General features: G+C 35.7%; 1 protein-coding gene across 2 annotated transcripts in view; it reads left to right on the top strand.

Annotated features, from left to right (window-relative positions):
- RAB2A (RAB2A, member RAS oncogene family) overlaps positions 1–15,158 on the top strand; it is a 90,525-nt gene that overhangs the window by 43,974 nt on the left and 31,393 nt on the right. For both annotated transcript variants that reach the window (XM_041769009.1, XM_041769010.1), the window contains exons 4-5: positions 7,513–7,595; positions 8,006–8,098. In XM_041769009.1, the coding sequence (XP_041624943.1) occupies positions 7,513–7,595; positions 8,006–8,098 (176 nt within the window). The remainder of the gene's footprint in view (positions 1–7,512; positions 7,596–8,005; positions 8,099–15,158) is intronic.

Genomic DNA, 15,158 nt, shown 5'->3' with positions numbered 1-15,158 from the left:
AGGACTTAATTCTTCACAGAATCCCAATTGAGAAAGATCAAAAGGTCAGCTGTTATGACAAAAAGCATATTTTCTAAACTAGTAAATGAAATATAAAATATGGGGAATTTTATCATTATATACCCCTGTTTTTTTCTTGTCGCTCAGTCTTGATTTCTTACCTGTCACCTATAATAGTTATTGAAGGAAGGAACCTTGGAGAATATTCAGTCTCACAGACTGGATTCCCAAGACCAAGCAAGTGGCTGCAGGCTGTCATGAGCACTACAATCCTGACTGCTCCTATGTTATCACATAATTGTCCCTGAAATGGAAAACCCTAAATCTCTATCTTGCTCTGTCCCAGAGTTACACATTGGACTCTAGGTTCTCGTGGTATCTTACCTCTTCTTTTTAAGGGAAGATTTATGCTTTTACTGTTTCTTAGGGTTCCCCCACCCTGAGCCTGTAGTGTCTCATAACTTTTTTGATTTATATTCTCCCAGGCAACATGATTTCAAAACTGCATGGAAAAGAGAAAAACGAAATATGCAAAGTCCCTTTCTAGAGATTTAAAATTAATGCTCTCCAGCCAAAATGAAGTATTTTTTACTTCTATATTTGAAGAATCTCCTTTTTCAGAACTGTTTTGCATAAATTCTGCTAATAACTTAGCTAATAAACTCATGCAGCACAGTGTAGTGTGAACGAGACTACTTGCTGTTCTCTGATAAACACATTTTTCATACCTTGTACTGCATGAATACTTGCTTTGCTTAAAATACTTTACCCCCTTTTCCCATTTAAGACCAGCCCAGATGTCAGCTGTTGTGGAACCTTTCTGATACCCATGGGATAGCTCATTCTCCCCATAGTATTTTACGCATATTTCTGTTATAGTTCTGATCCTGTTACTTTACTTGTTTGTTTACCTTCCTCAGAAAATCATGAGGGAAACGACCATTGTATTGTGCTTAACATTGTGTCTTATATTTATAGATGCTGACTGGTTAAGTGTTTGGTAAATTTCATTGAACAAATAAGTAAAGCATCTCATTCTAAGCAGCTTGTAGGATCATTGGATATGTCCAAGAGACCCCATTAACTAAAGTACGTAGTTCCAAAGGGAAGACTGATATTGTACTGAAAATATTGTGACATCAGAGGCACAAACCACTTCATTGTAGTCTGTTATAGTTTATCACTTGTTCTTCTATCCTTAAGGTGTTCTCTTAATCCCCTCCAGTTTTTGAAACTTGAACAAGTCATTAATTCCCCAATTGTTTCTTTTTTGGTTAATTAGTCCTGCCTTTTTTTTTTTTTCTTATGAGTTGATTATTTTACACTGCAGTGATGTTTCAGAAGAAATCTGTAGTAATTACTTATTTTGGACCAGTATGAAAGGGAAATAGGAAAAAAAACCACAAAACCTTGTTCATCCTTCCTCTAGTAAGGCAGAGGAGGAGTCTTCTTTCTTCTGTCTCTAAAAGTGAGAGACTGGTATCTTCAAAGACATCATGACTCCCAAGAATTCCAGGGCTTCCACATGGAGGGTGCTAGGACCAATAAATAGCCCATTTCAGATTGTAAAGAATGTTCAAAAAACTCTGTTAATTTATTACTTTTGAAATCTGCTTTTTGAGTTTCTGCCTTAGAGGTTCTCCTCTAATTGTCATAGGTTTTCTTATTTCACCTAACTTCCAAAACTCTTTAATAGACATTATCTGACACACATACAGTTTGGTTCCACACTTGGTTTCCCATATCATTAATGTTTTTTTTTTTTTGTCTGTTTGTTTGTTTTAAGATTTTATTTATTTATTCATGAGAGACATAGAGAGAGAGAGACAGAGAGACACAGGCAGAGGGAGAAGCGGGCTCCATGCAGGGAGCCTGGCATGGGACTTGATGCTGGGTCTCCAGGATCATGCCCTGGGCTGAAGGCGGCACTAAACCTCTGAGCCACCCGGGCTACCCTCATTAATGTTTTTCAACGTATTGATACATTTAGTTAGGAAACTACATTTTTAGTAGCAAGGATCATGTCTCTCCTGGCCCAGGCCATTTACAAAACCATCCTAGAGTCCTTCAGGAAAAAATTTGCCAAATATTATTATTATTTGTTTCATCAGCCTTAAGGAAATTATTTTTTCCCCCAAGACCCAGTGTCTTAGGATGTTTGTCATTCATTGTATATCCATTTCCATTCACAAAAAATAAAAATAAGGAAATTTCCTTTCAAAATTTCCATAGCCACCATCCAGCATCTTTGCTTGTTTTGAAAATAGTAAGTATAGTTGCCAACAGATACTCCCTAGAGGCCTTGCTGCAAGCAGTGATGACAGTGTGTCACAACCTCCCTGAAAGCACTTTCCTTTGGCCCTGTGTAACTTTTTTTCTTTTGTCAGAAGTCAAATAATGTGGTATGTTTAGTCTCTGTCAGGATGAGTCAAGAAAACAGTTTGCTGCCACTTCTTATTCCTTGACTGATGGAAAGGGAAGTGTAAGAAGAAGTCCATTCTCAGTCTTAGACCCTCATCCAGCCTTTACCTTCCTTTTTTTATTCCTACTCCTCTTTTTGCTTTTTGCCTTCCCAATTGATCCAAATAAATTTTATTCTCTTCCTCCCAAATTTATAGTATGGATGTTTTAAGTCCACGTTTCTGCTCAACTTCCCTCGAGATATTTTAAATTCACAAATATTTTTCCCCCAAGGAAGATATTGGAACTACGTAAAAAACACTCACATGCAGCCTACATGCTGAAAGTACCTTTTCAGCAAATCACAGGCATTTTTTTGGTTCTTTGTAAAATGTGTCCATTCTTATAACCAACTTCTTACCCAAACGAGTGTTTTTATTTATCAGTGGGGTGGTATAATGATGGATGACCCTCCAGTTCAGTGGGAGCAAAGAAAGGGGCTGAAACCAAGCACCTTGGTTCTGCCTCCACTCCTCTCTGCTCCCATCCCCACAACCCCAGGAGTAGAGAGGCTTTTGCCTTCTATGGCAGCTGTTCATTAACCTTCTCTTGAATAACTTACAAGGCCAAGAAGCTATGTTAGACATTTCATTCTACTCTAATATTTACCTCCCACCTGTGGTCTCCAGTTTCTCTTATATGGCAGCATTAAAAGAATCTGAAATCCTCTCTTTTTCAAAGTAAATAGTCTTAATTTCTTAAGAAATTTAACATCACTCTTCTTTCTAGGTATTTACAACCCTGTATCTCTTCTCAAGATGATCTACTTTCATTTCTCTAGGAAACTCCCTTAAAAAGCCTAGACTTAAATAGTCCAGATTGACTTTTTCAGTGTCCTTGCTGTGGACACTGAGACAGCCTTAAAAATCACTCTGATTTTTATTGATGTTACTGTCATCCAAAACAGAAGTCTTGTTCATGCATGTAGATTTCAGAATCTTTTTTTCTTGATGGTTGTTCCTTATCACAGGTCGAGATTTTTAAGTTGAATCTTTAGTAAGTACCTGAGATTTCATTTTTGGACACTGGACAACTTTTTTGGCTACTTAGTAATCCTTTTCTACTTTTTGGTTCTTTACTGAGTTTTATATAGTGGGAATTGTTAGATAAATGACTAACAATGAAAGTAGAGGTATTACTGTAATATTGATTCTCACAGATCTGAATTTTCTAACTTTATTGGTCTTTTGAGATTAGTCAAGATAACATAATATGAGTGCATACTTGTATATACTTCAGTATTCCGAGTTAGGCTATCCCTCAAAGAGAACTAAGGTGGAAACAAGATCAGCATTTGAGCAGAGTATGTACCTTTTATATAATCAATAATACTAGAACCATATGATCACATGGAAGTGCTCTTGGGTGTGTGAGGAGAAATGGATAACTATGGGCTATGGTAGACAAGCTTCCTAGCTTTGTGAGAGAATCCGGAGGTTTGGACAGGTCTTCAAAGGGAAGGGAAATTGGGTAGCTGGAGGAAAATAGTTCTTCAGGCAAAGTTACGTAGGCACAAAAGCAAGAATATTCTGAATATGGTCAGGATATCAGCAGGAAAAAAAACTGACTATAAGAACAAGACTTTTATTGAATAAGAAGATAAAATTCTAGAGAAACAAATAGAGATCAGATTCTCAAAAAAGCTTTAAGACTTAAAAACCAAGGTATTTAGAAATGTTTGAGCAGTAGCTTACTGTGTGTAAAGTTGTATGTTATGGAGGTAACAGGAGAGAAGGAGGAATTAAATTCCCAGCGTGGTTACCACAAAAATTATTGGGAACAGAAAGACTTAGGCATGTAGGGAAGTCAAGTCAGGGTATCCTCATCTGGCGATTGGAAGTCACTTTTAAAGGTATGGGCTAGGGGTGACTGATTGCCTCAGTCAGTAGAGCATGCAGCTCTTGATCTTGGGGTCATGAGTTCGATTCCCATGTTAGGGGTATATTGTACTTAATTTTAAAATAAACAAATAAGCAAATGATGGGCTAAAGAACCAAATTTATTTGATTTAGCAGTCCCCACATGGAAAACAGAGGTCTATAAAGCTTATTTTCTCACAGAGGTTTTATGACTGATTGTTCAAGTACAAAGCATCACTGAGAACAAACATGTTCCATTATCTGGCAAGGCTGACTTGCTGTCTTTTACATTTTGCACTCTGGGTATCTTGCTGATTTTTTGCAGAACTCAAACAGTTATATTATGAACTGATAAGCTTATGGTCCACTCTGGTCTCTCCTAACCAGGTTTCTCTGGTGCTGTTCACTTAGCTAGTCATTTTCCTTTCATTAAATGTGTTTTGCTTTAATACCCTCAGCCACTATTAGAAATCTCTTACCGCAGGTAATTCTCTATACTGTTCAGTTTCAAGCTTCTAAAACTCCTTAAGCCAACATTTTGTATTGAAGATGATCAAAAATAACATCTATACTTCCTAAGTTGACATTCTTTTTCATGTAAAACATTACAGGTTAACCATCATTTGGCCATGTTTATATTAGTGTGTTTTTTTAAAAAGTAGATTGCTTTAATGTGATCAAGATAATTAGCATTGGACTAGCTTTATGCAGTTGTTGGACAGTTTGTGTATAAAGAAGTCATAGTAAAAAACTTAATTGGGCAAGATTTATTTTAAGGCTATGAATCCCATTAACAGAGACTAGGCCAGTGAGTGAGATGTCTTTACCAGTGACATCTAAAGAATTTGGAAACTATTCTGAATACTGAATACTGATCTTTAAAGTAATCATAGGTTTTAAGATGCATGGTTATGTTCATAGACCTCACTTGGAATGTTTGGGTTTTTATTTGCTTGAGTCTTTAATTTGTAATGGGTAGGCAAAACTCGATTGAATGGATTCAGTATAAAGCGATGCATTAAAAACAGTATTTCCATATTATAACATGTTGTTCTTGGTAAAACAGTACAAAGGGAGTAAGAATGGTGTACAGGCATGTGTTTTTTTTTTTTTCCTTTGTAAAAATTTGTTTTCCCTTTTACTGTTTATCTGAGCTATTAACCCCGAAGTTTTAAATCATATAGTGGTGTTCCTCTTAATGGTATATTCATTTTAACTCCTACCACAGAATGTCCCTGCAAGATTGTTTTAAAGAACTTTTGCCTTTTCTCAATATTTAGAGCTCTAAACCTGATTTTTAACTTATATATATATATATATATATATATATATATATATATATATATCTTTTTATATTATTACCAAGACTCCTTCCTTGATATATATAATTCACAGTGAAAGTGAAAGAAATCTCTCAAAAATATAGTCCTGGGGACGCCTGGGTAGCCTAGTGGCTGAGCATCTGCCTTTGCCTCCGGAGTTGCTGGATTGAATCCCACTTCAGGCTCCTGTATGGAGACCTGCTTCTTCTCCCTCTGCCTATGTCTCTGCCTTTCTCTGTGTCTCTCATGAATAAATAAATAAAATCTTTAAATATATATAGTCCTTAGTTTTCCTGTGCTAAGCAGTTTTAAAAATTCCCATTATGCTTATATTTTGGTTTATTAAAAGAACTTTTTTGGAAAGATACATCTCAATAAATTATATAAAAGTAATTTTAATGAATTTCATGTTTCCAACTAGTATTATCTAATGTTTTAACCTCGAACTATATGAAATGAGTCAGCTATTTGTACAGTTCTTTTGTGTGATGGCTTTCTCAGGATTCAGTTTGGCCAAAGACATTCAAAGTGCTAGAATTGTTTGCAAGTTACCGAGAGAAGGCCTAATCTTTAGTTTCCACATAGAAGTTATTTTTACTGAATCTTTTAGCATGTTAGGATTTACTGATGTCTACTTATTTCAGTGGGATGGAGTAATGACTGTTTTGTACACTCGATTAAGACATTAGGATTCATTCTTTCATTCTAAAGGCTTTCTCTGCATGTTTGCTGTGTGCCAGACCCAGTGCTAGGCACTCAGAGTGGAGAGCATGGGAGGGAGGGAGTATATTGCGAGGGCCAAGAAGTACAAGGAATTGTAGTGTGGAGTGTTAGAACAAGGCAAAACTTAAGCTGTCTGTGTGAATTCTGAGGTTTAGTATAGTTACACTGAAAGATCAAAACTCAGCATACAAACAAGAATATTGTTCAAGTTAGTAGATTTTGAATACAGAAATTGTGAAAACTGGCTTGGTGTTTATTTAATTTAGTTTTTTTTTTTTCTTAGAAGTTATAGAAGTGATCAAAAATGCACAAGTATTTCTGATAAGAACCGTCTCATTTTTAAAACTCAGAGGCCGTATGTATATCCTTCACCAGCCTTCTTAAAAACCAGAATATTAGTGCACCAGTAAGAGAGAAAAATGAACTAATTTTGCATAATCTCTGAAGTCTGTTTTCACAAGTGGATATAAAGATGACTTCTACATCCTGTTGCTGTTTGACAAGCATTATATATCACATACAGAGGAAATTGATTGAGTGTGGAGAAAAAAATTATATAAATTAAATTCAGAACCATTTTCTGTTTTTCATAATAAAATGATTGCTCAAAGAATTCCATCTGATGACTGTTGAAAGCTCACTGCAGTTTATGATATAACTGATAAAATCTGCATCCTTGGCCTTCCAACAACCTTTACACCAGCAGATGGTGGGCGTAAAGATGTCATTCATCATTTATTTACAATGGACTTTATTTATTCTAGTGTCAACAGCTGCCCCAGGGAGTGGGTTATTGAATTCAAATGTGAGGCTCTGGGTTATTTGCTTCCTTTCAAATTTGTCTTCAGAGCTTAGTTGCTAGGAGTCCATTCTGTGTTCTAATAATGATTCATGTATTGTGAAGCCATTCAGTAAATTGGGTTGTCAGGGATTGCCAAAAAAGGTTTAGAGGTCTGGGGGGTGGGGTGACATGTGTGTCTGGTTGACTTGAGCAATAGTGGTATTTTGTGACTTTTTCCTAAGACTGGTGAAGTTTTCTTTTCCTTCACATGCTCACTCCCTACCTCCCCACATTCTATATGAATAAAAAGAAAATGTGTAGAGAACAGTTTATTAAAGAAAATTCTCAACCTTTTCTTTCCTCACAGGCAGGGCAAGAGTCCTTTCGTTCCATCACAAGGTCATATTACAGAGGTGCAGCAGGGGCTTTACTAGTGTATGATATTACAAGGTGAGAACTTGGAAATGTATCCGTTCGTTTGGTCAATGCAGAGACTTTCTCTAAATAAACATTGATTGCCAGTTATAAAAGTATGGTTTTGCCTTTATGCCCTGGCTGTTTGACTTTAAAACTTGTGTGTCTTTAATTAAATTTAAATTTACTGCAGAAATCTGCAACTAAATTATTTTCTTCTATAAATAAGCACCTCCAGGTTAATCAATTTGGTAATATTATTTATACATTGGAATTTTCCAAAGTGAGGTTACACTTTATTTCCAGATACTGTACTTGAGAGCTGTTTCTCATTACATAAGTGGATATGGCTGAAAATAGTTACCTTTAATGGAATGTATACTGTTCGTTGTACACTGCTAGAGGAACACACTAGAAATAGTGATCAAATTTTCTTTTCTATTTAGGAGAGATACATTCAACCACTTGACAACCTGGTTAGAAGATGCCCGCCAGCATTCCAATTCCAACATGGTCATTATGCTTATTGGAAATAAAAGGTAAAAAGACTAATTTAAAGCTTTTTTGCATTAATGATGAGGCGGCTGTGGATAGCTGTTTATGTGATAATTGTTACAGTGCTCATCTTACATGTTTGTCTAAATGTAAGTTATTGGTTTCTTAAATTACAAAATTTTGAAAATCCTAAGACTGTTTCTTTTGGTTTTTAAAATACAGATATTAAGCTTTGTTGGAAATTGTTATAATCATCATTACTATTATCATGAGAAATCGTTTAATAATTATTTATTACTAATTATTGACTAATCAGTAATCTGATTTATTTGGAGGGTGAATCACTGTCAAATATTATCCAAATTAATTTTTTTAATCCAAATTATTTTAAATACTTTACGGTAGAAATAAAATGTGTACAGAACTCAGAAAAATATTTGTTCTTTTTCATGACTAAATGTTCATTACAAGTTCATGCAATACATCTATTAATCAAGTGTATTTCCACTTAAAGTCCTGAAACATTTTTAGTATTGTTTACTAGATATCACATTAATACTTTTAAGCTTTCTTTTTTTTAAAGATTTTATTTATTTATTAATGAGAGAGGCAGACACATAGGCAGAGGGAAAAGCAGGCTCCCTCTGGGGAGCCTGATGTGAGACTTGATCCCAGGACTCTGGGATCACAACCTAAGCCAAAGGCACATGCTCAATCAATGAGCCACCCAGGTGTTCCTCAGCTTATTTCTAAGGCTTTATATTAGTGTCATCCTAATGTTGATTTTTTTTTTTTTTTATCTCTCTAGGGACCGTTATTTGCAGTGACTGTCCCTTGTGCTTTACATTTAAAATAATAGAACATGGGAAGACAGTTTCTTGGACATAGCTTCTCTGAACATTAAATTTAGAATGTAGGAAAGTTTTCACTAATTTTAGTCGAAAATTACAGTAGAGGGATGCCTGGGTGGCCCAGCGATTAAGCAGCACCTGCCTTTGGCTCAGGGCATGATCCCACAGTCCCAGGATCGAGTCTCACTGGGCTCCCTGCATGGAGCCTGCTTCTCCCAATGTCTGTGTCTCTGCCTCTCTCTTTCTGTGTGTCTCATGAATAAATAAATAAAATCCCGATGTGAGACCCAATCCTGAACTCCAGGATCACTCCTGAGCCAAAGGCAGCTGCTCAACCGCTGAGCCACCAGGTGTCCTACATAAAATCTTTAAATAAAAAAATAAGAAAGAAAATTACAGTAGAAACAACTAAAATTAGCACTTTCAAATGTTCATACTTTTACCAGTGTTTTCCTTGTGACTGAAACATGGTGGGTGGCATCTTACTGTGGCTTAAAACTGGTTGTTGCACTTGAGGACCTTATAGTCCCAATATGAAAAAGAAAAGCATATGTACAAAGGTGTTTCTCACTACAAAATGAAATGATAATTACATGATATGATGGAGGTGTTAGCTAAGACCAGTGGTGGTAATCATATTGTGTTATATAAATGTATCAACACATTGTACACCTTAAACTTACACAATGTTATATGTCAGTTATATCTCAATAAAAAATAAATAATCCCTAAACAATTTTTAAGAAAGTATTTTCTTCATAGCTATTTGATCCCCAACTCTAAGCTCTAGTTAACATGGCTGTCCTGAATTTCCTTTGTGAAATGACTTTCTTAAATGTAGAGTCTTCAGTCAAAACAAACAAACACCAAAAAAAAAAAAAACCCTAAGTAAATGGAGAGATATACTGAATTCATTGATTGAAAACTAAATATTTTTTAGGTGGTGGGTCTTCCCAAATTGACCTCAAGATTCATTTTAATCCCAATCAGAATTCTTTAGGTTTTTTTTAAGGAGGTAGAAATTAATAAGCTGTTTTCATAATTTGTATGAAAATGCAAAGATCAGGGCACCTGGGATGCTTAGTCAGTTGAGTATCCAACTCTTGGTTTCGATTCAGGTCATGATCTCAGGGTTGTGAGATCTGCACTTAGTATGGAGTCTGCCTAAGTTTCTCCTTCTCCCTCTGATCCACCCACTCATGGGCATGCGTGTTCTCTCTCTCTCTCTCTCTCTCTCTCTCTCTCTTTAAAATAAATAAAAATTTTTTTTAATGGAAAGGTCATAGAATAGCCAAAGTTGGGGGATTTACTGGCTCTGCTCTACTGATTTCAAAGTTTATTGTAAAGGTATTATAATAAGTTCAGTCTGGTATTGGCATAGGTAGACATAGATAGGGAACAGAGTAAGAAGTCCAGAAATAGACTCTCTCTCTCTCTCTCTCTCTCTCTATATATATATATATATATATATATAGTCAATTTTTTGACAAAGGTTCCAGGACAGTTAACTAGGGGAAAGGATAATCCTTTCATCAAATGATGCTAGAACAATTGAATAGCCATGTATCAAAAAAATGAACCTTGACCCTTACCTCACACCATATACAAAGTTAACTAGAAGTGAATCATAGACCTAAGTGTAAGAGAAAAAAATATTTTAAAATTTTAAAATTCTAGAAGAAAACAAACTTTTAGTGACTTTGGTTTTGTCAGACACTGTTTATCTTTTTTTTTTTTTCTTTCAAGATTTTATTTAAATTCAAGTTAGTTAACATGTAGTGTAGTATTAGTGTCAGGGGTAGAATTTGATAAGTCATCACTTGAATATAGTGCTCATTACATCCTTAAGCCTATCATCCATTTACCTCATCCCCCCACCCACCTTCCCTTCCAACAACCCTCAGTTTGTTCCCTGTAGTTAAGAGTCTCTTATGGTTTGTCTCCCTCTCTTTTTATCTTATTTTATTTTTCCTTCCCTTCCCCTGTGTTCATCTGTTTTGTTTCTTAAATTCCACATGAGAGAAATCATAGGGCATTTGTCTTTGACTAAGTTATTTCACTTAGCATAATAACCTCTAGTTCCATCCTCATCATTGCAAATGAGAAGATTCATCCTTTTTGATGGCTGAGTAATATTTTAGTGTGTGTGTATATCATATCTTCTTTATCCATTCATCTGTCAATGAACATATGGGCTCTTTCCATATTTCACCTATTGTGGACATTGTTGCTATAAATACTGGAGTGCATATGTCCCTTTGGATCACTATATTTTTATCCTTTGGATAAATACCGAGTAGCACAATTGCTGGGTCATAGAGTAGTTCTATTTTTAACTTTTTGAGGAAACCCCATACTGTTGTCCAGAGTGGCTGCACCAGTTTGCAGAGAGGATGCACCACATCCTCGCCAACATCTGTTTTTTCCTGAGTAATTAATTTTAGGCATTTTGACCAGTGTGTATGGTGGTATCTCCTTGTGATTTTGATTTATATTTCCCTGATGATAGTGATATTGAGCATTTTTCATATTATCTGTTAGTCATTTGTATGTCTTCTTTTGAGAAATGCCTGTTCATGTCTTCTGCCCATATTACAATTGGATTTTTTATTTTTGCGGTGTGGAGTTTGGTAAGTTCTTTATAGATTTTGAATACTAGCCCTTTATCTGATAGGTCATTTGCAAGTATCTTTTCCCATTCCATTGGTTCCCTTTAGGTTTGTTGATTTGTCAAACTTTTTTACATGGGACAGAGAAAAGGCATAAAGGGGGAAAAAATAACTATATACTTGACTTTTAAACAACACACAGTCAAAGCTCATGTTACTTTGATTCCCCAAAGCCTTAACTGCTAATAGCTTACTGTTGACTGATAGCAAATAGTTAACATGTATTTTGTATGTTGTATGTCTTATAATACTGTATTCTTACAATAGAGAAAAGAAAATCTTATTAGGAAAATGGTAAGGAAGAAAAAAATACATCTGCTGTATTGTGCTATAATTTGAGGGGATTAGGGTAGAGGGAGAGGAAGGGAGAGAATCTTAGGCAGGCTTCATGTTCAATCCAAGCAGGCTCCGTTTCACAACCCTGAGATCATGACCTGAGCTGAAATCAAGGGTCAGACACTTAACTGACTGAGCCACTCAGGCACACCCCAGTACTGTTCTGTATTCATTGAAAAAAATTCACATGTAAATGGACCTTCACAGTACAAACCCATGTTGTTCAAGGTCAACAGAATTGAAAAGTTTTGCTCTTCAAAAGACAGTTTCAGAGAAGTCTGGGTGGCTCAGCAGTTAAGTGTATGCCTTAGGCTTAGGGCGTGATCTTGGAGTCCTGGATTCCACTCAAGCCCGATGTGGGACTCCATCAAGGAGGAACCTGCTTCTCCCTTTGCCTATGTCTCTGTCTCTCTCTCTGTGTGTGTCTCTCATGAATAAATAAATAAAATCTTAGAAACAACAACAAAAGACTAGGAGAAAATATTATAACACATGAAACCTATATCCAACAAAATGTTTATATCTAGAATAATGAAGAATGTTACAATTCATTAATAAAAAGACAGCCCAGTGTTTTTAAATGAGCAAAAGGTCTGAATCGCACTTTACTAAAGAAGATATATATAGTTGGCAAGTAAGCACATAAAAAATATTTTAACACCACTAGTCATGAGGGAAATGCAGATTAAAACCTCAATGATATACCATTACACACTCATTAAAATGGCTAACATTAAAAAGATTAACATACTAAGTATTGGCAAGGATATAGAAGAACTGAAACCTTTGTATGGCTTTGGGGCATGTAAAATGATACAATCACATTTGAAAACAATTCGGTGGTTTCTTTAGAAAATAAATATACATCTGCCGTACTACGTAGGCATTCCATTCCTGGGTATTTATCCAACATAAGCATGTTTTCATAGGGCCACACAAAGAATTACACACAAATATTCTAGCAGCTCTATTTGTAATAACCCAAAAGTGGGAACAACCCACATTTCAAATAGTAAGTGAATGCGTAAATTGTGATATAGTCATACAGTGGAATATATTCCACTCAGTAAAGAAGAATGAGCTGTTGATGCTATGCATCAGAATGGATAAATCTCAAAACAATTATGCTGAGTGAAAAGACCTAGACAAAAATGAAGATACACCATGTGATCCCATTTATATAAAATCCTGGAAAATTTAGAAAGCGGATCATTAGTTGCCTAGCAGTAAAGTGGGAGGAAAGGATGGATTACAGTGGAGTATGAGGAAATCCATAGGAGGTGAATGGCTTCACTAGTAAACATGTCAAACTCATCATTTTATATTAAATGTGTGGTTTATTTTAGATTAATTATGTTGTAGTAAAGCTGTAAAAATAGTAAGATAGCAAGTAGCATACTGTATAGATTTAATTTTAGAGTTATTTTTTTTTAAGATTTTATTTATTCATTCATAGAGACACACACACACACACACACACAGAGAGAGAGAGAGAGAGAGAGGCAGAGACACAGAGGGAGAAGCAGGCCCCATGCAGGGAGCCTGAATGGGACTGGATCCCCAGTCTCCAGGATCACACCCTGGAGACTGCATGTGGCGCTAAACTGCTGCACCACCAGGGCTGCCCTAGAAAGAGTTATTTTAATAGAAATCAAAGTTTGCTGTTAAGAGAAAATATTTACTTGTAATATTTCGATTATAAAAGGCCAATTATTGATTACTTCCTTGTAACTAGAGATATCTGTCATCTTGGCCTTTGCTTAAGACCTTTCATTGTTACTCTTTCCTCATTTAAATTATCTCAAGGCTTTTAAGATTAAAGCTATTGTAGGGAAACTTTAGTCTCTGTGATACAGAAGTATTCATACTACCATTCAGTGGTGATGTGTGAAAAAATAAGAGGAGACTATTGGAGAATAAAGAGAATTTCATACTTTTAGTCTTACTAATGTTTTCCTTGTGTCTCAAACGTGGTGGGTGGCAACTTACTGGTGGCTTAAATTTTGTTCCTGCCCATGAGGAGCTTATAGTCTAAATGTGAAAAGGAAAAGCACACTATATACAAGAGGTGTTTCTAATGATTATAGATGGGTGGCGCTTATAATTAAGAGCATAGTAGCAATGGAAAGACATTTTAAGGAAGAAACTAGGAGAAGGGAACAAAGAATGTATGACGTGCAAAGAGTGAATAGGGATGAACAGAGATAAATGAGGTGATTATTATTAGATGAGGTGAATTGGGGTAGACATGGAAACAGGGAATAGGCAATTTTTGAATTAGATGCATTAAGCAGTAGGGAACCAGTGAAGGGATTTGAGAAGGGCACTGACCTAGTCAGAGTGACAGATGACACAAATTTTTCTTACTATGGCATTTTAAATTGGTTATACAAGAAATAGGAAGCAGACTCTACAAAGATGAAAAATTCTTAATAGTCAAGGATTATAATACAAACCCTAAACAAAAAGAGGGTGTGAATTAAGAGAATGGTTTAGGAAAGAAGGATAATTAAGTAATGAAAACAATTTAAAGAGGATTAATAGAGTGAAAAGTCAAAGACAACAATATGATTTTTATGCCTGGAAAACTGAGGAAACAAGCAAAATAAAGAAGGGTATATAACAAGAAAAGTCATGCATTCCTAAATGCCATTTCCCTTTTTTTTTTTTTTTAAGATTTTATTTATTTATTCATAAGACACACACACAGAGAGAGAGTGAGAGGCAGAGACACAGGCAGAGGAAGAAGCAGTCTCCATGCAGGGAGCCTAACACAGGACTCAATCCCGGGACTCCAGGATCACACCCTGGGCTGAAGGCCCAGGCACGAAAACCGCTGAGCCACCCGGGCTGCCCACCCCCCCCTTTTTTTTAACAATCCCTCAAAGGTACATATCTTTAACCCTCTTTCCTAAAATAACATTTGCAAATGCAAATATAATCAGAGATAGTGCTAGTAGAAAACAGTAATTTTATCCCCAAATAAGATACTGTTTAAATAAGATGTGGCATATGCTTAAAATGGGATAAGGGATACTTAAGGGTAAAGGTGTTTTCTTGAAGAATTTGAGTAATTAAAAGCTGATTTTCCCTTAAGAAAGACTGTCAGATAAGGGGGCTGAATTCCAGGAGCATGTAACCACATCAATATTGCTAGTGTTTTCTCCCCATTTTTTATTTCTACTAGAATGTAAGCTCCACAAGGTCAGGAAAGTTGGGATTTTTGTCTGTTTTACAAGTGGCCTCTC

The sequence above is a fragment of the Vulpes lagopus genome, chromosome 9, assembly GCF_018345385.1.
Source record: "Vulpes lagopus strain Blue_001 chromosome 9, ASM1834538v1, whole genome shotgun sequence".
Lineage (NCBI taxonomy): Eukaryota > Metazoa > Chordata > Mammalia > Carnivora > Canidae > Vulpes > Vulpes lagopus.
This window is presented reverse-complemented; position numbering and strand designations above follow the sequence as displayed.